This window comes from Eubalaena glacialis, chromosome 2 (genome assembly GCF_028564815.1).
Source record: "Eubalaena glacialis isolate mEubGla1 chromosome 2, mEubGla1.1.hap2.+ XY, whole genome shotgun sequence".
Taxonomy (NCBI): domain Eukaryota; kingdom Metazoa; phylum Chordata; class Mammalia; order Artiodactyla; family Balaenidae; genus Eubalaena; species Eubalaena glacialis.
Window position 1 is genome coordinate 29,448,138 of NC_083717.1, and position 20,190 is coordinate 29,468,327.

At 52.8% G+C, this 20,190-nt stretch overlaps 1 protein-coding gene across 1 annotated transcript in view; it reads left to right on the forward strand.

Annotated features, from left to right (window-relative positions):
• ADARB2 (adenosine deaminase RNA specific B2 (inactive)) overlaps positions 1 to 20,190 on the forward strand; it is a 374,800-nt gene that overhangs the window by 272,493 nt on the left and 82,117 nt on the right. The window contains exon 3 of the mRNA XM_061181674.1: positions 2,047 to 2,930. Within this exon, the coding sequence (XP_061037657.1) occupies positions 2,047 to 2,930 (884 nt within the window). The remainder of the gene's footprint in view (positions 1 to 2,046; positions 2,931 to 20,190) is intronic.

The window sequence follows — 20,190 nt, forward strand, 5'->3', positions numbered from 1 at the left end:
TTCTGGGCAATCTGCTGTGGGCTCCTTGGATTGGGTTATTTTTTTTCCATCTTTACCTTCGGTTTGGGAAACTGCACGGTTATTCCCATCTACCACTCCTTGGCCCGAAATACCCCAAATGGCAGAACTCCTTGCTGTGTGTGCACCCAATATGCACAGTGACCAAAAAAAGAGGCTGAGACTCAGTGTGGATACTTGGAAGGTAATTATTTCTACCGAAATAGACTGTAAACAAATGTTGCCCACCTCTAACTTATAAAACGCTCAGGTTCACCCCTTTGAACAAAACGACGTCTGCAAACCAACTGTTTTACAGAAGCAAGCTGCTGGAGGAATGCTGATAGCCCACCTCGCAACTCAGAGCAGCTGAGGTTGCAGCAAACAGCGCTCTGAAGTCGGAGCCTGACGCTTTCCGCGGGGCACACCTGCTGGGGACAACGTGGTCGAGGAGGGCTGGCCCCGAGCTGGAGCCAGGACGCCTCTCGAGGGTGCCGGCCTTCAGCGTGTCCTGCGTGCCTGTGAGACGGTCCTTCTCTCGTGGTGACCATCCAGCAGCTGCACCGCCGGGACCAGGTCACTGACCCAGCGCGTCTTCCCGCTGCCGGCTCTCGGGCTGGGGTGAGGGAGACACGCTCAAAGTCTGCCTATGCACTGTGGGATGGCGGTAAAACCCCCTCGGGTTTCCATTTGCTGAATGAGTTCCTACGGAGAAATCTGCGGGCATCAAGGTCCTGTGTGGCCCCGAGCCTGGCTGCTTCCTCCTGCGTCCGTCCACGCTGTCAGCAGAGTTCCCCTCGGCATCCCCCTCTCGCCAGCTCCGTGTCTGTGAAACGGACAAGAAAGTGACCGAGTTGCCCTAAAATCGCCTTCCCAGCCACAGCAGACGTTCCTGGATGCAGTCACACCTCCCCCGATTAACCAACTGTGTGTCCCTGGGCAGCTGTTTCACTGCGTGGGGCCTCAGTTTTCTCTCCTAGAAAACAGGGCCATAACCCACCCCGGAGTGCATTTTAGGAGTGAGGGGCGAGAGTGAAGGTGTGAGTGAGGTCAGGGAAGGGTAACCCACAGCCCAGCACTGTCATCCTCAGAGCCTCTCGGGAAACCCAAGGGTCGGGCGTTCTAGAAGCACGTCGGCCAGGGCCGCGGGACGCACATCTGTGGCCACGTGGGGACCCACGGCTGAGGTTCCCTAAATGGAACAGCTGTGTTGGAGGAGGGTGGTCCAAGAGGGCCGGACCAGAAAACGAAATTGTCATTATCTGCCTTCCTCTCATACAGTTAGCAAATGATGGTTTTGCTAAATTTGCTTCATACGTTTTTGTGCAAAAGACAGAAAACCTCACAGATACAAACGAAGCCACCCTCTGAGCCTGTGTTCCTCCCTGTGTCCCAAGGGAGTTGGGACGTGTCTGAGCTTTACCACCTGTGTGGAGGCACGAATGCTGTGTAACCTCTGTGTTCTTATAACTTATTAACCATAGCCTCTGTGTATTATTTTGCAAGTTGCTTTTATCATCTAACATTATATTTCAGAGCTTCATCTACGTAGAGGCATCTAGATATAGTTCGCTAAGCCTAAGTGCCACCCAGCGTTCAGGGTGTGAGCACACGATTCCCTTGCGTTCCACCCCGAGGGCAAAGCCTCCCTGACCTCCGCGTCACCCAAACCCGATGGAGAGAGAGGCCACGTGTTCCTTTGGTTTGGGGGGTCTGGGGGCCTGTGCAGGGACCCGGCGGCACTCAGAGGACAGCTGGGAACGGCCCCGAGTGGGGACACGCTCCCCGCGTGTGTGTCCACCTCACTCAGTGCACTCCGGGCACCTCACGGGGCGGAGTCCCCTCCTCTGGGCCCTAACCCCCACCTGCAGGGGTGCGGTCAGTTCTGCGGGCCTGTGATCCAAGGTGCTGCCCATGTGGTCTCCCCATGGCCTCCAGAGGGTGCCAGGCCGACTGGTGTCCGGAGGCCAAGTGTTGCAGGGGGTGACCTGCAACGACGCCCTCGGTCGGGCCACAGCCCCGGGTCACGCTGTCTGTTCTCACCTCCAGGTACCAGCAGCGCCGACGTGAAGGAAAACCGCAACGTGAGCAACCTGGAGGCCAGGCTGCCACCCTCCGGGGACAGGGCCCGAGGGGGCAAACCCGGCCTGAAGAGGAAGCGGCCACTGGAGGAGGGAAACGGCGGCCACCTGTGCCAGTTGCGGCTCCTGTGGAGGAGGCTCTCGTGGTCCGTGGCACCCAAGAACGCGCTGGTGCAGCTGCACGAGCTGCGGCCGGGCCTGCAGTTCCGCACGGTGTCGCAGACTGGCCCGGTGCACGCGCCCGTCTTCGCCGTGGCCGTGGATGTGAACGGGCTCACCTTCGAGGGCACCGGGCCCACCAAGAAGAAGGCCAAGATGCGGGCGGCCGAGCTGGCCCTCAGGTCCTTCGTGCAGCTCCCCAACGCCTGCCAGGCCCACCCGGCCCCAGGCGGCACAGCCCCAGACTTCACCTCCGACCAGGCTGATTTCCCCGACTCCCTGTTCCAGCGGTTCGAGCCCACGGCCCCCAGCGAGGGCTTCCCGGGCCGCCGCCCTGCCGCCCCCGAGCGCCTGGCCACGGCCTGCCGGCGGGGCCGGCTACTGAGCCGCCCGCTGGACCTGGACCTGGACCTGGACCTGGGGGGCCCCGCGGCTCCAGGTGCGAGGAACCCAGTGGTGCTGCTGAACGAGCTGCGCTCGGGCCTGCGCTACGTGTGCCTCTCGGAGCCCGAGAAGAGGCGCGCCCAGAGCTTCGTCATGGCCGTGAGCGTGGACGGGAGAACGTTCGAAGGCTCGGGACGCAGCAAGAAGCTGGCCAAGGGCCAGGCAGCCCAGGCCGCCCTGCAGGCCCTCTTCGACATCCGGCTGCCCGGCCACGTCCCCAGCAGGAGTAAAAGTCACCTCCTGCCTCAGGTGAGAGCTCTCCAGTAGCTGCTGGAGGGCGGTGTCCTCGGGGTGCGGGGGTGCCCGGGAGCGGGGATGGGGCAGCAGGAGGACCCCCTGCTCTGTCCCTGTGAGTGGGGGGCGCCTGCACCCCCCCAGACAAGCCAGGCGCTGCCTCTCCCGCTGCGGTGTCGGAGCTGTGTGCCGGCTCTGGGGAGAGAGAACCTGGAAGCGTATGAATGGAAAAACTGTTGGTCCCAACTTAGCAGAGGGAAGGGAGAGCTGGACACTGGTCACCTTGGTGATGGTGACACCGGCTGTGCGGGGGCAGTGGGGGCAGCAGGGGTTTGGGGCGGCAGGGTTCCTGACCCCAGAGAGGACTGAGGGGCAGGAAGGCCCCTCAGTGACTATCTGTGGCTGGGCCGAGGGAGCCTGCGGTGGGAACGCGAGTTCGGTGCTGGTTTGGGCTGAGTTTCTGGCTCCGGAGGCTGGAGAACGCTGCCTGAGCAGAGGGCCAGGCGGAGGGAGGAGCTCCGGGCTGGGCCTTGCCTCATGCCGCCTCCAGGGCCTCGTCACACAAGAGAACACACGTGCTTCTCACAGAGCTCACCTCCCTCACTCAGGAAGTATTTCGTGCACCATCCTTGTGTCGGGAACTATTCTTGTACCACTTTGCAAGCTCTTTCTTCCTATTCTTGTAACTGCTTATTTATGCAAATTATCTTTTTTCTTACCATTTTGAGAACTATTTGTGGACATCTCTAATGTATTAGTTGCAGGAAGTTATTCTCATTCACTTTTGGCATCAATGGAGGAGAGAAAGATTTTACAGTTAAAGGCCCTTAGCCCAGCTCAGGATCCATAGTCAGAACTCGGCACTTGTAAGTCATTGCTCAGATCAGGGCAACTTTACTTCACAGCACCTCAGGTAGAATCCACTATTTGCCTCAGGAGGTCACGTGTCCACTAGAGAAACCAGGGCACCACCCAGATTCAGGCAACTGGAGGGGTTCTGGACAGTGAACCAAACAAATGCACTAGGACAGAACCCTATGTTGAATCACGACCAGGAGCAAGCATCCACCCATCCATCCATCCATCCATCCTTCCATCCATCCATCTGTCTATCCATCCGTCCATCCATCCATCCACCCCTCCATCCACCCGTCCATCCATCCACCCATCCGTCCATCCATCTTTCCATCCATCCATCCACCCATCCATCCATCCATCCACCCATCCACCTGTCTATCCATTCATCCATCCAACAAACATTTATTTGACTCTGGCAGGTGCAGAGCACAAATGGGCACAGCAGACATTTGTCTGGTCCCCACAGCTTGGCCGCGTGAAGGTTCCATTGAACAGGGAACCCCATGGTGGGGGCAGCTGTTTCTCCTGCTACCTCTGCCCCCAATTCATTCATTTATTTTCAAATATTTACTGCACCATCTAGGAGCGGGTTGGAGGGGGATAGCCCATAACCTCCAGGCATCTTGCCTTTTGACCCACCCTCAAATAATACACAATCCAGGTAAAAGCGGGTGTGTGGCATTGACATGAGTCCCCGCCAGAAACACTGCAGCCCTGCTGTCCCTTACCTACTCCTCCACTCCACCTCTTTTCTTCTCCTCCTCCTTCCTGCCTGGCGTCTCCACCCACCAACCACCGTCTGTAGTTCAAACCCACCAGCAGCTCCCAAGGAAGTCCCTTTGCCCCCCGCGGCCTGGATGACCCCAGGTTGCCCTTGGCCTGTGTCCTCCCGCCACCGTCCCTGGAAGGCCCCCCTCCCCGCGGGCTGTGGGCGCCCCCTCCTCCTCTGCCCGATGCTGTTTAGCAAGAAGTGTCCTTCCTCCGGCTCCCACTGCCCCCCCCTCACCCCAACCCCCATGAGTTGAATGATGTCAGTGAGTTCCGGCCGTGATGCCTTTTCCTTTCATGTTGTCAACCCTGAGCTCTCACGATGCAGGAACCAGGCGGCACCACTACTTTGTAACAGTCATTTGACCCCAGAATGCAGCACATCAGTTAAAGCCACAGCCACTAAATTATTTTTCCCTGACAGTCCGCTAACACCCAGACTGGATGATGGAGAGAGCAGAGCAGCGGGAGGGCCGCAGCCCGTCCATCACACCAGACCCGTCTTGGAGGCTCATTACCTACTCCCCTCGCCCCTGCAGAAGGGTGGTGGGGCCGGCATGCCGGGCGCTCAGGACCAGGCGCCCTCTGCGGCTTTATTAAATTCGAATCCCACCTTGGACATGGTCTGGATTCAGGGACTGAGCTTCAAAAAAAAGATTCCAAGGGTGCCTGTAAATGCTGCTTTGCTTTCCTCCTCTGCCCAGCGCCATCTACACCTCATGCTTCCTGCTCACACAGGTCCTGGTGGCCAGAGGCACGACCTTTGTTACCTGTGTAACTGCGCCATCAGCACCTGTGCCAGGAGACAAGCCAGGCCCCCCAGCCCTGGCAGGGCCCCCAGAACCGCCGTTCACACCCCCAGGAAGGGCAGCTCCCACCACTGAGCTGTGAGGGACCCTGCCCAAGTCCGGGTGGGGTGGGGGGAGAGGCGGGGAGTGGCAGCAGCGGTCACCGCTGAAGCGACACAGCTTCTGGACCTTGGGTCTCAAGCTCAGTATTTAACGCTGTCTGCCCGCAGTCTGGGTTCTGCCCCACAGGGCGGGCTTGGTGTGCAGGACACACCAGGGGTCTGCTTCTAAGGCTCGCTCGCCGGCTCCTGCCGCTGCAGAAGCAAATGAAGAGATGGCGCCTCTGCTCAGGGCTTTGAACCAGGCTCAGTCTCCTCTGAGTGAAGTGTCAGAACCATCCCTGGGGGAGCTCCGCTTTTTAAGTGATGAAAAATGAACAAAAAACTTCTAAGGTGTCGGTCGTGTGGGGAGCGTGTGTAAAACGCCACCCCGGGCCTGGCTGCCGGAAATCCAGGACGAGGCTCCTGCCGTGTTGATCCCCATGCAGGTGGGTCAGGACCTGCTCTGCCGGGGGCCCTGGGCTGTTCAGCCTCAGCCACAGAGCAGATCACGGCAGGGCCAGCTCGGTGGGTCGGACGCTCGCCCCGTTGTGAGGACAGCTCTGAGCAACACAGCCCCCCAGACGTCCCTCGGGTCAGACCCCCAAAAACCACCACCCTCGGCGCCCAGACATCACCTTCTGTGGACAAGTGAGGTGTCTGCCCGGCCAGGCTGAGGTAAAGGTAAAGTTTCAGCCTCCATTCTAAAACAGTTCTGAAGAATAACATTCTCAATAAAGATTAAAATCACAGGCGTCAATTTCTGCGGTATCAGATTTCCACCATTTCCTCAACCTGGGGGTTTTCTCAGAACCAGGCTGATTCGTTCCTTCAATTTCATGAGATCTGACTTCAGGTCTCTTTGCCAGAGTGATGAGAACACGACTTTATTAAATTCTCTAACGGCGCAGGCCCAAGCGAATGGACGCTCTGCAAACACCAGCTGACAGGGTGAAAGCAGAGCCCAGGGGTTGGCGGGAGAGCCAGCCCTCAGATTTCCTCTAGGTTCACGGGAAACTTGGAAGCAATAACGAGACCATGTCAGAATATAAATGCTCATTACCTGGAACATCCTTGTTATAAAAAAAAACAAAAGTAAAATCACAAAATCTAGATCTCTGTGGTCTTCACTTCCCACCCCTAGCAGGAAAAGAGTTCATTAATAACAGCGTTAAATTCAACCAGAAAGGCTTATCTCTCAGCATTTTGGCTCCGTGGAAACAGAAGAGCTCCCATGTGATGAGAGAAGACAGAAAGTGACTAAAAGTTATGGTGATGCAGGAAGCAGGAGAGGTGGTGACACATCGCCCCTCGTTTGAAAACTACCAGGTTTATTGTCTTGTTCCTGAGTCTCTCTTCACCCGCAGTGATTCCCTTTTTTTGTTTGTTTTTGTTTTTTTAATTTCCATGTCAGGCTGCAGTGGAACTAACGGTGTCTCAAAGATTTAGTCAAAGCAACTAAAACACTTTCTCCCCGAGAGTAAGAGGGGGATGCCTTTAAAACTAACCACGAAGCCTGCTTGCTTCTCAAGCCCTTTGCAGGTCCTTCTAGGGAGTGGATGCCCCAGGCCCGTCCTGGCCATTTGTCAGGCACTCGGCACACTTAACCCGCACCTACTCTGTTCCCTGGTGGTGCAGCTCTCACTGCTGGGAGGGGGGAACCATGGGGACATATAACATAATGGAAATGAACAGTGCTTTCAGAGTTCAGCATTTTATAGCAAACTTGGATCAGAGCTCCCGTACGCAATCCATTTCATGGAATCTGCCCCCAGAATTAGCTGCAGAATTAGACCAGGGGCCTGACTGTCACCTCGTTCTCAACAGCTGCACTTTGGGACACAAACAGACCTGCTGTCCTTCTCCCAAAAGCCAGGGTGACCCCCGCCGCCCCGGACACTTCACCGGTTGTTTTTCTAATTTCACAGTCCTGCCGGTCTGTCTCCTTCAACAGAGGCAGCACCTTAACCGCTGTAACGCAGAACTGTTAATATTGCTGCCACAAATTAGCGTTGGAGCTGTCCCCAGATTTTAAATGGGCTTGGATTACAAACAGTGTGGAAATCACACCTACTTGGCTTTGAGACGGTTTAACACTGTCCAAGATGTTCTACCCAAGGACACCCTGAAATTGCAGCAGACGCCTGCGGGGTCCCCCTCACGAGCCCGGGGGCCTCACTCTCCCAGACGCTTGGGTCGGCTCTGCTCTGGCCGCATGTCCAGCCCCGGCAATTCCAGAATGACCTCCGAAAGACAGCTGTAGCTTTACCGGTCCTACAAGCAGAAAGGGATAGTCCTGGGTCCTAATTATTTTCCTGAAAAGGGCTGATTTCTTTCTGCCTCAGCAAGGCGTTCCTCGTGGCCACGCTTTCTTGGCTGTTTACCTTGTTTCCCTAGGGGGTTGGGATTAGGACGGGACCCCACCACATCCTGAGACCCACCAGCACAGCAGACCCCGACTTAGAGCGACTCTGGCCACAAAGACCCCAAGCTGAGGAGCTGGGCTCCTGTGCGTCTCTAGACAGAGCGACACACCTGGTCTCTGGAGACCTTCCCTGAGCCCTGCAGGCTTTGGCAGAAGGTGCCGGGGGTCTGGGGGTGGGGTGGTGTACAGAACCCACCTACCTTCCCTGTCCTCCCCCTTTTCCACCTGAATGTGCACCCTCACCACCACGTTGCCCCAAAAGCCCGGGCGTCAGGGAATCGAATGTGTCTCTTCCCTTGGAAACCACTGGACAGGTGATCTCAACACCAGGCTAATTTTGGTGACGCTGGTTATAAAGAACAGGTAGAGGGGCTTCCCTGGTGGCACAGTGCTTGAGAATCTGCCTGCCAATGCAGGGGACACGGGTTCGAGCCCTGGTCTGGGAAGATCCCACATGCCGCGGAGCAACTAGGCCCGTGAGCCACAACTACTGAGCCTGCGCGTCTGGAGCTTGTGCTCCGCAACAAGAGAGGCCGCGACAGTGAGAGGCCCGCGCACCGCGATGAAGAGTGGCCCCCGCTTGCCGCAACTAGAGAAAGCCCTCGCACAGAAACGAAGACCCAACACAGCCAAAAATAAATAAATTAATTAATTAATTAAAAAAAAAAGAACAGGTAGAAATCCATGCAGGCAGCGTGGAGAGGTTGTGGTTGGTGAGAGCCAGCGTGGAGGGTGGCCACTTGCCTGTGAGGATTTCTACTGAATTTGTGGGGAAACAAAGAAACTGTAATATTCATGTTTTACTTTCAATGTGCACAAAGTTGAAATTTAGCAATTCAGGATTTTTATAAAAGTGTATCTCTGTCTTAGTCCGGTCAGGCTGTTATAACAGAACTCCGCAGACTGGGTGGCTAATAAACATCAGGCATTGATTCCTCATGGTTCTGGAGGCTGGACACCCACGGTCAAAGTGACCGCAGATTCTGTGTCTGGTGAGAGCCTGCTTCCTGGTTCACAGACGCGTCTTCTCGCTGTGTGCTCACCTGGAGGAAAGGGCGGGAGCTCTCTGGGGTCTCCATCACAAGGTCACTGATCCCATCATGGGGGCCCTCCTGGCTCAGATAGGTACCTGGGGCAGACGCTGGCAGGGCCTGTCTAGGCTGAGCCGGTCTGGACCCCAGTGCCCAGGGTGCAGTAGGTCCAGGGGAAGTTGTTACTTCCCACCAGCAGGCCCTGGGGTGTCCCGCCCCTGCAGCAAGGCTCAGGACTCCAGCCCCAGGTCTAAATCTCTCATGCCGGGGTGCCCAGGTGCCCAGGTGCCCAGGGTCCCGGCAGCCTGTCCGCCACGCTGTAACTGTTCTGCTGCTCGGCCATGGCCACTCTGCCCTCTGCCCAAGGCGAGGCTGTGATTATTCAGGCAGCCTCCTTCCTTTCAACACCTCAGCTCTGTCTGCGTTCTGTGGCCACACACACCCTCTTGTGGTCCACGAGGAGGCAAAAGCAGCCTTTTACAGAAAGAAGACACCCACCCGCCCGTCCAGCCAGCCCTGACCTTCCCCGTGTCATCTCCTCGGTAGAGGCACTGACGGCCAAATGGGAGAGATGGGTCTCCTCATGGCTGCCACACACGGAGGAGTCTCCAAAAATCCCTCTGCAGCAGGGGTGTGGAAGGCTCTGTAGATGCTAGCAGTACACTTACGCACTGACACAATGTCCACACAATATAATTTATGCGATACAATTTGTATAATGTGTGCACAATGTATACACAGTACAATTTATATGATACAGTTTATATAATGTACACACAATGTCTGCACAATATAATTTATATGATGAAATTTATAAAAGGTACACACAATGTCTACATAATATAATTTACGCAATACAATTTGTACAATGTGTACACAATGTATACACAACTTATACAATTTGTACAATGTACACTCAATGTCTACATAATATAATTTATACGTTACAATTTATACAGTGTGTACACAATGTCTACACAGTATAATTTATATGATACAATTTGTACAACGCACACTCAACGTACACAACTCGCACTTATAAACGTACACTTAAACATGATGGATATAATGTACCATATACATTTATACAATAGCCCCCACCATCTGAATTCCTACTAAAAGAAGTTTGGTACAATTTAAGTTAGAAGAGTTAAATATGTATTTAAGCCTATATGTTCCCAATACTGTGTTTGGTGTCTTAGTTAACACGACTGTTGATCAATTAAGCAGAGGCTGTAAACCAAGCTTCCCCAGTTGCCTCATTATTCTACAGCCACGACTAACACTGGTGATGCCGGTGATGATCCATGGTGATACTAGGAGCTGGTATTTATCAGGCACTTACTGTGTCATGTGTTGTTTTACACGCTTTACGTATAATAGCACATCCGGGCCTCACAGAAACCTGGCAGGTGGCACCACTCACATTCCCTGTACAGACAAGGATGCCGAGGGGCAGGAAAGCTCAGCCCTTCGGCCAAAGTTTGGCTGGTGAGTGGTGGAGCCGGGAGGATGGTCCCAAGGGGGGCAGAGACCCTCCCTCAAACCCCAGGCTGCCCTCCCCGTAGGCCCTGGCACTTTTACAGCTTTGTCAAGGAAACGGGGCAGCGCGTGGCCCCCGGTGATGGGAGCGACACAGGGGACACAGTGTGGGCAGGAAGCAGGAGGGAGCAGCCGACTTGGAGGGCTGGCAGAGGAAAGGGGGCTCCTGGGGCAAGGGCACCCGCACTGAGGTGGCAGGGCGGCGGGGAGCTCGCCAGCTCCCTCTTGGGAAGACCGCCTTTGTCAGTGCAGAGGCTGCCCTTGGCCGTGTAGACAACAGGCTTTGTCGGGATGGCCAGGTCCCCTCTTCCTTGGGGACACATTGTTACAGTGAAAAGGAGAGACAGCAGAAAAGAGATGACAACTTGGAGAAAGAGGCAGAGGAGGCGAAGAGGAACATCCCGGGGGGAAAACGCCTCCAGTCCAAGGAGCCGCGGGGTGTGGGGGGAGCCTCAGGACGAAGAAGGAGGGCGGGTTCCCCGTGGCCGCTTGCCTCTGCGCCTGCCCGAGGGACGGATATGCCAGGGGTGGGCGGTGGGAGGGAGCCCTGCAGACCCCATCCCCACACAGATCCAGCTCCGTCGCCCAGCTGTGCCAGGCAGCTGTGCTGTCCTCGCCCTGTAGGGCCTTTGGGGCTGGGCTCACTGGCCCCCTCTGCTCCCCCGGGGTCCCCAGGACTCACACGGGGTGGCTCTTTGTGCTGAGGGCCCTCAGATCGCGGGATGACGAGGCTCCATGGGTGCCGAGTGTAGACCCGCCACGCGGCTACTCTGACAAGGTTGACACGTGGCCTGGAGCGCAAACTGGGTCTGAAAGTTGCCCTTCAGGACCTGGATCCCCGCTGTTGCTGCCTCATAGTTGTAACGCCCGCTTCTTCCCAGGTGGCTTTAGGTTGTGCAGCACAGTGATTCAGTTATACACACACACATATTTGCATATAATTTGTTTTCAGATTCTTTTCCATTGTAGGTTGTTACAAGATATTGAATATCGGTCCCTGTGCTGTGCTGTAGGACCCTGTTACACTCGGCCGTGTTTTTAAGGCAAATGCAGCGGCTTCCCCAGTTCTCTGCATTGGGACCTGTGTTCGAAACATCACCATCCTTCATGACACAGGAGGCAGAGAGGCTCTCTCCGTTTGGAGAGAGATGCGCTCACGTCCCCAGACCTCATCGCCTCCCCCCTCCGTCTCATCACCCCTCATCCCCGCATGTTTGAGCCCAAATGGTGCAAGAAAAGAGGAACAATCATTTGTAGCAATAGCTCAACAATTAAACATTTTAAAAATGCGTTTTCTACATTAATGCCCTCTGGGGAATTATGAGTTCACTCAAGTTCTCAAAATTATAAGCCTACAGGACAAAAGTTACAAACACCAAGCAGGAGAAACTTCTCTTTAATACAGGGCTATTTCCCCAAGGTCGTGATTACAGCGAATCAGTGATAAAAGTCATCTTCTGCCAGCGGCGTCAGTCTCTCCGCATCTTAACCATGTTTCATTTGTGACCATTTCAGAAAAAGGACTCTGGGTTGCCTGGTCTTGGGTAGAGGTTTTATTCAGTTACCTAAATGGAGAAATCAGAGAGAATGTGCCTCCGTAAAGCACACGAGTTGGCCTGCAGCATCCGTGGAATGTCATTTTGGGTTCACAACAGGGTCGTGAAGTGAACAGGCAGGCGGAGGCAGAGGCGCTCGGCAGCGTGGCCTTCCTGCCAGCACAGAGTTCGCCCCAGGCGTCTAGACAGGAAGACGACAGGAAGGCAAGCCCGCCCGGATCTCAGCAAAGGCACTTTCTTCCTGCCAGCTCTCGGTCAGGTGTCCAATGGCCTAGCCACTCCAGGCCGTGGGATCCAGGTCCCAGAGCCAGGAACAGCCCCGGGGCCAGGAAGCAGGTGCCCGTTGAAGACTCGGCATCACAGCGACAGCAGCAGCTGGGCTGTGAGGATGGTGTGATGGGGCCGTAAGCAGAGCCAGTCGGGGTGGATGGATTCTGATGGAACTCGGGGTGGGGGGGTGGGGGGGAGCCTCTGCAGGGGTGTGGAACCGCAGGAGGACAGTAGGGGGCAACTGTGTCGCAGCCAAGGAGCCCGAGTTTGCCGTGTTTGCGGCTGGAAGGGAGCCAACAGCAGGCTTGGGTGGTTCCTGAAATACAAGCTGTTTGTAGGCTGCCCCCTAGCCTCCCCACCTGCAGCGCCCATGCCAGGGCGTGATATGTGTGGGGAGCGGCCAGAAATCACGAATTCGGCTTCAGGGAAAACTTGAGATACACATGGGACAAGCACGTGGGGCTTCCTGCTGCCACCAGAGCCAAGTCAGGATCGGCGGCCTTGAATTTAAGTTCAGCTCCCACCTTTCCAGCTGGGTGCCCTTGGGCAGCTCACTCAAGCCTCTGGTTTTTGGTCTGCAACGTGGGTGGCTTCCCCAATGGAAGGAACTTCCTTGAGCTCCCCCGGCGTTGAGGGTATGAAATTGTGAGACGCAGGTGACCTGGCGTCCATGAAAGTTCAGTTCATCTTGCTATGACCTTGGGTCTGGGGTGAAGAGGGGCCTCCCCCCAACTGTGGTCAACGTCCACCTGCATCTTCCCAGGAACAGCGGGGAGTGGACAAGCTGTGCACCTTCTCGGTGCCACGGAACCCACCATCTGTTTGCTCTCTTACCCTGGAAAGGATGAGGGGGGAGTTGGGAACATAGGGGCTGGGTGGAGAGGGCGGCAGGCAGCCCTCTGTCTGGGTCCCAACCTGTCGCTCACCAGCACGACCAAGGGCCAGTGTCCGGGACCCCGTTTCCTCTCGTGAAGCAGGGCTGGTGGCCTTGACCGCACGGGTGATTTGGAGGTGCACAGAATGCATTCGGAGTCTCCTGACCTCCATTCTCTGCCATGTCCCTGGGAAGAAGGCCCATGAAAGTCCTGAAGACCCATCTACTGGCCTTTCTCCTCTGGAGGTGGAGGTGCACAGACCACCCCACTGCGGCCTCCCTCCGACACTGGCTGACCAAGTCCAGAGGCATTCATCTGACCCCCACGGTCACCCTGGATCCAGGGGTCACCCATGATTGAGGGTGAATCTACTCACTGTTGTTCTTTTGGTTTGGCCGGTAAATCAGATGATTGCAGAATTTTAGAAGCGCTAACCCTGCCCTTATTTTATAGAAATGGTCACCAAACACTTGGAAGCTCGAGTCCTGCCTGAGGAGGCTGGGTTGACAGGAGGAAGGGGACCCAGTGCCCGTCTCATAGCAGGAGGAGTCCTCCTGCCAACTTTGTTTTTATGAGGAAGCTTTTGATGACTGTGCAGTGAGAAGAGCCATCAGCTGACTTATGTCTTCTGTGTGGACACCATTTCTCTTAATCCTGGAGTATCTTCTACCCTCGGTTTTACCCTTTGTGCTGTTAGGTTCCAAACAGATCATAACTAACCCTGTGTTTGGATGCCGTGCAGACTATGCCCATGGCAACCTTCTCTGTCCAACCCAAGAGCCACAAAATTGAGACCCAAATTCTGACCCATGTCGAGAACACAGCCAACTGAAATCCTGTGTTTGCAAGAACTACAGAAACAAATCTTTCTGATCACACAAGCTTTTAAATTAAAGTTCTAATATTTTCCTCCCATTTTCCAGTGGATGGCTCTGTGGATTCTGTGAATTGGGATCACTTCCCTTCATGAACACAACCAAGACTCTTATTGTTGAGAAAGAGAGAATTTAATTTAAAAAAAAAAAAAGGCTAATGGAAAAGTCAGAATAACAAATGGTGGGAGAGAAGGGGATTAGTAATGGCAAGATACCTCTTTTCCCACCAACTTCCCATCCACTGAGATACAGGAGCCAGGTGGACGGATCGGGACGTCATCTGGTTACTGATGGGGACATGGGGAGGGCGGCCTGGGTGCCCCGACGCCGGGCTTCCTAACTGGACCCTGCAGACGCCCTTCCAGCCTCGCCAGCCCCAGAGCGTCTGAGAGCATGGGCCTCTCAGGTCTGGGATCCCAGAGAACGAGGGGATACCAGCCCCGGGACCCCCGATCAGGTGAATCATTCCTTCACCAGGAGGTGTTGTGGAGGACACAGGTGGGCAGTGGCCCCACTGCAGCCCATCGTGAGAAGGGAACAGTCCAGGAGTGGGGACAGTCGTGCCCCGAATGACTTCGGATGCCACAGCATTTAACGTGAGGGGAGATCGCAGAGCGACAGGCGATGTGGTGACCACCTTTGAGGTCAAATCTTAGAATTTCAGTCCTGGTCCTGCCAGTGACCATTGGTGTCAGTGGACACATACCTACCTTCCTGTGAAGTGGGATGTTGATAAAGGGGCCACATCGTAGGGCTGTTTTAGTGAATAAATGAGACATCCTGGCAAAGGGTGAGCCTTCATGACAAGTTAGATGTTGACTATATATTTTCTCTTTAACAACCATACTTGAGAGTCGGCAGGAGAAACGGAGCACAGAGAACTGGGTCCTCGTGGGAGGGCCCCCCAGATGCGCGGCGTCCTTGGCAAATCTCACTTCCTGTTGTCCGTGGCTATGTAATTCCAGCTAAATCCAGGCCAAAATCTGGCTGAAAGAAGCATGAAGCACCACCTGATCAAGGAGCCTGGGATGCAGACAGCAGGAGGAACAGTTAGAGGGCGAAGTTGTCACAGGGAAATAATTGATTGCAAGAGAGTGACATGTCACCCCCAGAACCAGTGCTGAGGACAGGTAGTCTTCTGGTTGATGCTAATTGGATTCTAGACCAATTTGGTGCTCAGCCTGTTTTGGGCCACAGAACACGTGAAGGTCAACAGTCACACATATGACCTGCTCCTTTTCTACTTGGCCATCAACATCCCTGCTTTCTCAGGGGACTCTGTCCTAGAGCAAGACAGCAATCATGGTGCTGCAAGAGCACATCTGAAACTAACACAATATATGTCAGAAGCGGATCATTCCAAACCTTGCTGTTCTGTGGTTAGGAATACTTTTTAAATGCCACATGTGCACTCAGGAGGGCGGGCACCTGTCGTAGATGGACTCTCCATCCCTCTTAGAAAGGACCAGGACACCCTGTGTCGATAGAAAGCCCTCTTTCTTAACGGAAGTGTTGACCTGGAGAATTTTCGAAGTTTGGCATGAATCCACTGTACCCTGGACTGGTTGGTATTTTTGCTTCATTTGGTGGTGTTTGTTTTTAATCCCTTTTGTAATCAAAGCAGATGGGAGGCAAGCAGGAAAGTGAGCAAGACTACAGCCCGGGGGCCATGTGGGCATCTTCACAAACTGTGAAACAAATGAACAGAGGCTCTGATTGGCTCCCAGAAGAACGTGACCCAACGATACAACCTCCACCTGCTCTCCTGGGTCAGCTCAGCAGCAGGCGTGGCCGTGAGGGCGTGTCCACTCTGCTGCAGACTCGGATCTGGCCCACTTTTCTCCAGGGCAGCAGGGGTGGGATTGGGCTGTCGGGGAAGAGAGACCCTGATGGACAGCAAAGCCATGAGCCTTCCAACCAAAAACCGGAAAGGGTCTCCGGAGGGAACAGCACTTCAAATCCAGAACATGGGGCCACAGAGCCTGCCGGTGACTGGACATGAGTCAGGCCTGACGTGGCCATCGGGGTGGGAAGCTGGCGGGCCCGCGGCCTCCAAGCCCTGCAGCCCACCCGCCACTCCCGGGGTGGCTGGCGGGGAGAAGAGAGGAAGGCAGAGTTGTCTGCTTCCAGCCTCGAAACCCCTTGGCTCCACTGCACTGTCCACTCCGGGAAACGTGAGGGAGACATCCCAGAGGCTTGGACCGTCACCAGCTCCCGGGGAGGCCACCCTGAATGGGAAATTCACACAACGTAAAAATTCCACGTCATTCTAGACAAGACTTTGGATGACAAGTTGGACCTGATTCTCTTGTTTCAGTATTTTCCCTATGCGGGGCTTTGGGGGGGTGGAGGGGGGAGGGGCGGGAGGGAATGGCTAAAATTGCACATTTTATTTGACAGAGATCTGAAGAACAGAAATTGGAAATGGGGAAAGAATGATAAAAAGAAAAATGTAGTTTATCTGCAATGTAGTTATTAGGAACGAGAAGCAGTGAACTGGGAACAGTCAATTGAAACTCTGCAGCCCAAGATAGCTGAGCTTCTGGCTGAATGAATTTAAATACGTAGGGCTGGACTTCTGAAGGAGCGTTCAGTTAAGTACTTATCAGCTGGCATGGCGGGAAGAGAAATGTCTGTCACATTTTAATGCGCTTCCTGTTTTTAAGGAAAAGCCCAGGGAGTTGAGAACCATGATTCCTCCCCTCCATCCCCTCCAACCCCTCTGTCCCCTCTGTGTGGGCTCCAGTGAGTATCTTTCATTTAAAATAGAGGCTTTTGTTTCGGGACATGATGATGCATGCCAGTGAGCCTGATTCACCTCGCAAAGTACCACAGCAAGATTAAATAACAATGATGCCCAAAAGCAATAATGCGGAGGCAAAGCACACGTCAGCCACAGCCCACGTGGGGCCTGTGTAGCTTCACCGCGTGTGTGATTGGCCTGAAGACTGTAGGGTGACCTGGGAGGCAAACTCCACGGCCATGCAACCTTGAGAGTAGGGCGCGCCCCATTGATAGCCAGCCAGTTACCGTGAAAGGTTCTCACTCACTCCCTTCACTTCTCCTGCTATTAGAAAATGGGAATTGAAACCAATGAAATCAATATAGTAAAATGGCCTGGATAATTGGGATGGTTTAAACAAAAGAGTGGGTGTCAGATCTCACTCTATCCCTTTCCCTCCCCGTCCAGGATAATGTTGAGGAGATTGGGACAGGGAGTGGGCAGTAAACTCCTGCCCGCAAGCACACGGGTTCAAGGGCATCCCCTAAACTGGGCAGTTCAGAGAACCCAGACTCCTCTGCTGACCCCCAACGCTCAGCCAGCCCACCCAGTTGAGTTGATACAGTTGTGCCTTTAGAGTTTTTAGTTAAGAGTCTGAGTCCTGAGTGAAAATCACTCTGGGTATTTTGTCTTTCCCAATTCTTGATTATTTGAGCAAGTATTGGGATTTATTTTGCAAACGAGTACACAGACACACACACATACACACACACACTCCCCTATACCACGTGCTCATAAAAGTACTACATAAATCGACTTCTTTTCTCTCCCAGTAATTAACTGACTTTGTAAAATCAATTCTTGGTTATATATAAAACTCACAAAACAGATCTTTAAATAAAAAAGGGAGATAAATCTCTTGGAATTCCTTCTGAAATCACCCAGCTCCACAGTCTCCTGTCTGCTGCCTCTGGTGTCCTGAGTCTCGCTCTGCTGTCAGGCTACCTGCTCTGTTTCCATGGGGAATGGGGGGGAACCCGACAGAGAGGGGGGCTGCCATGCTCGGTAAAGGCCACCACCCCCGAGAACAGCTGATGAAGACCAGAAGTAATGAGCTAAAAATTCCCGAAAGTAATTCTTCCCAGCACTAAGGACAATAATAAAACTCCACTTGACATGGGTAACCCTCCGTGGACTGAAAATGTGTAATTTTTTTCTACAGAGAACTTTTGTGGTCTTCAGAGGGTGAGTGGGCTGTAGGAAATGTCTTTTCCACGAGGAACACCTCATAATTCATAAGCAGCTGAGCCTAAATGGAGTTGCAAAGGTCATTCTTATTTTATAACAAGAAGAAATATCCGAGGAACCTGCAAGCCCTTCATTTTCCTTCCACAACCATGCAGTACCCATACATCATAATATAGAATTATCTGCCTTCCTACAGCAAGGACATTCATTTAGTAAATACTTTGGGGGGTTCCCACAATGAATTAGGAATCTGAAGGGATACAGTGACGGGCAGGAATCCAATGATGTCCTTTAAATGCTTAGAGCATTAAATAGGCACCAAGTATTTAAGACCTGAATAAACAAAGATAAACATGATAAAATTCATTAAGTCACAGTGAGCATGAGAGACAGACATGAAAATAGTCACAATAATGAGATAATTGCCTTAATGGAGGTGCTACAGCATTCCACTGGGGTTATGTCTGATTATTAAAGGGAGTAACATTTTAAATGCTTTACGAATCCCATTGTTTGGAAGCCTCCTCAGTGGATCCTATAGTAAAGCAAAGAATAGTTCTGAAATGAACTGGTGCTGAATTTATGCATTCCATGAATTTGAATGACTGCATATTGGAGTTTCTTAAAATGGGGGGCACATTTAGAAATCACTGGATTTTACAACCAAATTGTTTTTGAATAAGAGCTAATTATGTTTACATTTGTAATGAAGATATATGGAAACATGCTATGAATGGTCATATTAACCATAACAGCCAAATGTGAAGACCTACTTAGCATTATTCAAATTCAAATTCAGTGTTGGGGCACGTGGAAGGCAGTTTATTTGTGATGCAAACACATCTCTGACTTGCATATGCTAAATAGGATAAACCAAGCAATGAGCTAGTTGCAAAAACAGTGAGATAATCAGGATCTGCAAATTCTGCTTTGATGATTTTGAAATCCAAGAAAAGTGACAGAGTTTTTCCTATTTAGGCAGGAACTTATTTATTCTTATTTAGGACATATCAAAATGTTTCTTGAGGTTTAGAAAAGGCATAAATGACTGCCAAAATTTGTTCATAGTGCCACCAACGGCTTGCCAACAGCAGGCCCACTGGCAAAGACACTGGTTTCCATGTATGCATCTATCTATCCATCTGTCCATCCATCCATCCGTCCGTCCATCTATCTATCCACCCATCCATTCATCCATCATTTTACACATATTTAATGAGCAGTACTCTGCCCCAGGCAATGTACCAGGTGCTAGGAACACACAGAAGTGTATAAGATAAAGCCCTTGCCCTTGAGAATTACTCACAGCTAGTCTATGGGTTTTCCAAGTTGTGACCCAATAACTCTCTGAGTAAGATTTGCCTGGGCACCATGTTTAAAAACAGATCCTGGGCACTTACTCTAGAATTACCAAATCAGAATATCTCAGGCTGCATTTTAAACAAGTACTCCAAATGATTCTTAGTCCTGCTAAAATTTCAGAATTAAACTCAGGGAAGGGTTTAAATGAGAACAATTACATTTTATCGTGCTGCCGGGGAGATGTGCTAAGAGTTTTGTACAAGCTGAGGAAAGGGGGCTAACTCGGATCCCCCGAAATAAAGACCCTTTGTTAGCGATAGCACAGCTTGCATCCTACACACAGGAGCTGCACAAAGAAAGTCCTCACACCCTGTAAAAACTCAAAACGGTAACATAAGAAGTTAATTCTAACTAACTCTTTACAAACGTGTTTGGCTTTGTGAAAAAAAAAAACCTTTCTTATAAAAGGAAAGCTTCCAAATCACAGAAGATGATCCACCTTGAGATCTTAAAGATTCGTCTATTAAGGTTGCAAATCTTAAATTTTTTTTATTTTTATTTTTGGCTGCATTCAGTCTTCGTTCGGCTTTCTCTAGTTGTAGTGAGCGGGGGCTACTCTTCATTGTGGTGCTTGGGCTTCTCATTGCGGTGGCTTCTCTTCACAGAGCACGGGCCCTAGAGCGCACAGGCTTCAGTAGTTGTGGTACGTGGGCTCAGTATTTGTGGCTCGCGGGCTCTAGAGCGCAGGCTCAGTAGTTGTGGTGCATGGGCTTAGTTGCTCCGTGGCGTGTGGGATCTTCCAGGACAAGGGCTTGAACCCATGTGCCCTGCATTGGCAGGCGGGTTCTTAACCACTGCACCACCAGGGAAGTCCCAAGGTTGCAAATCTTAACAACCCATATGGAAGTAGCCAGACT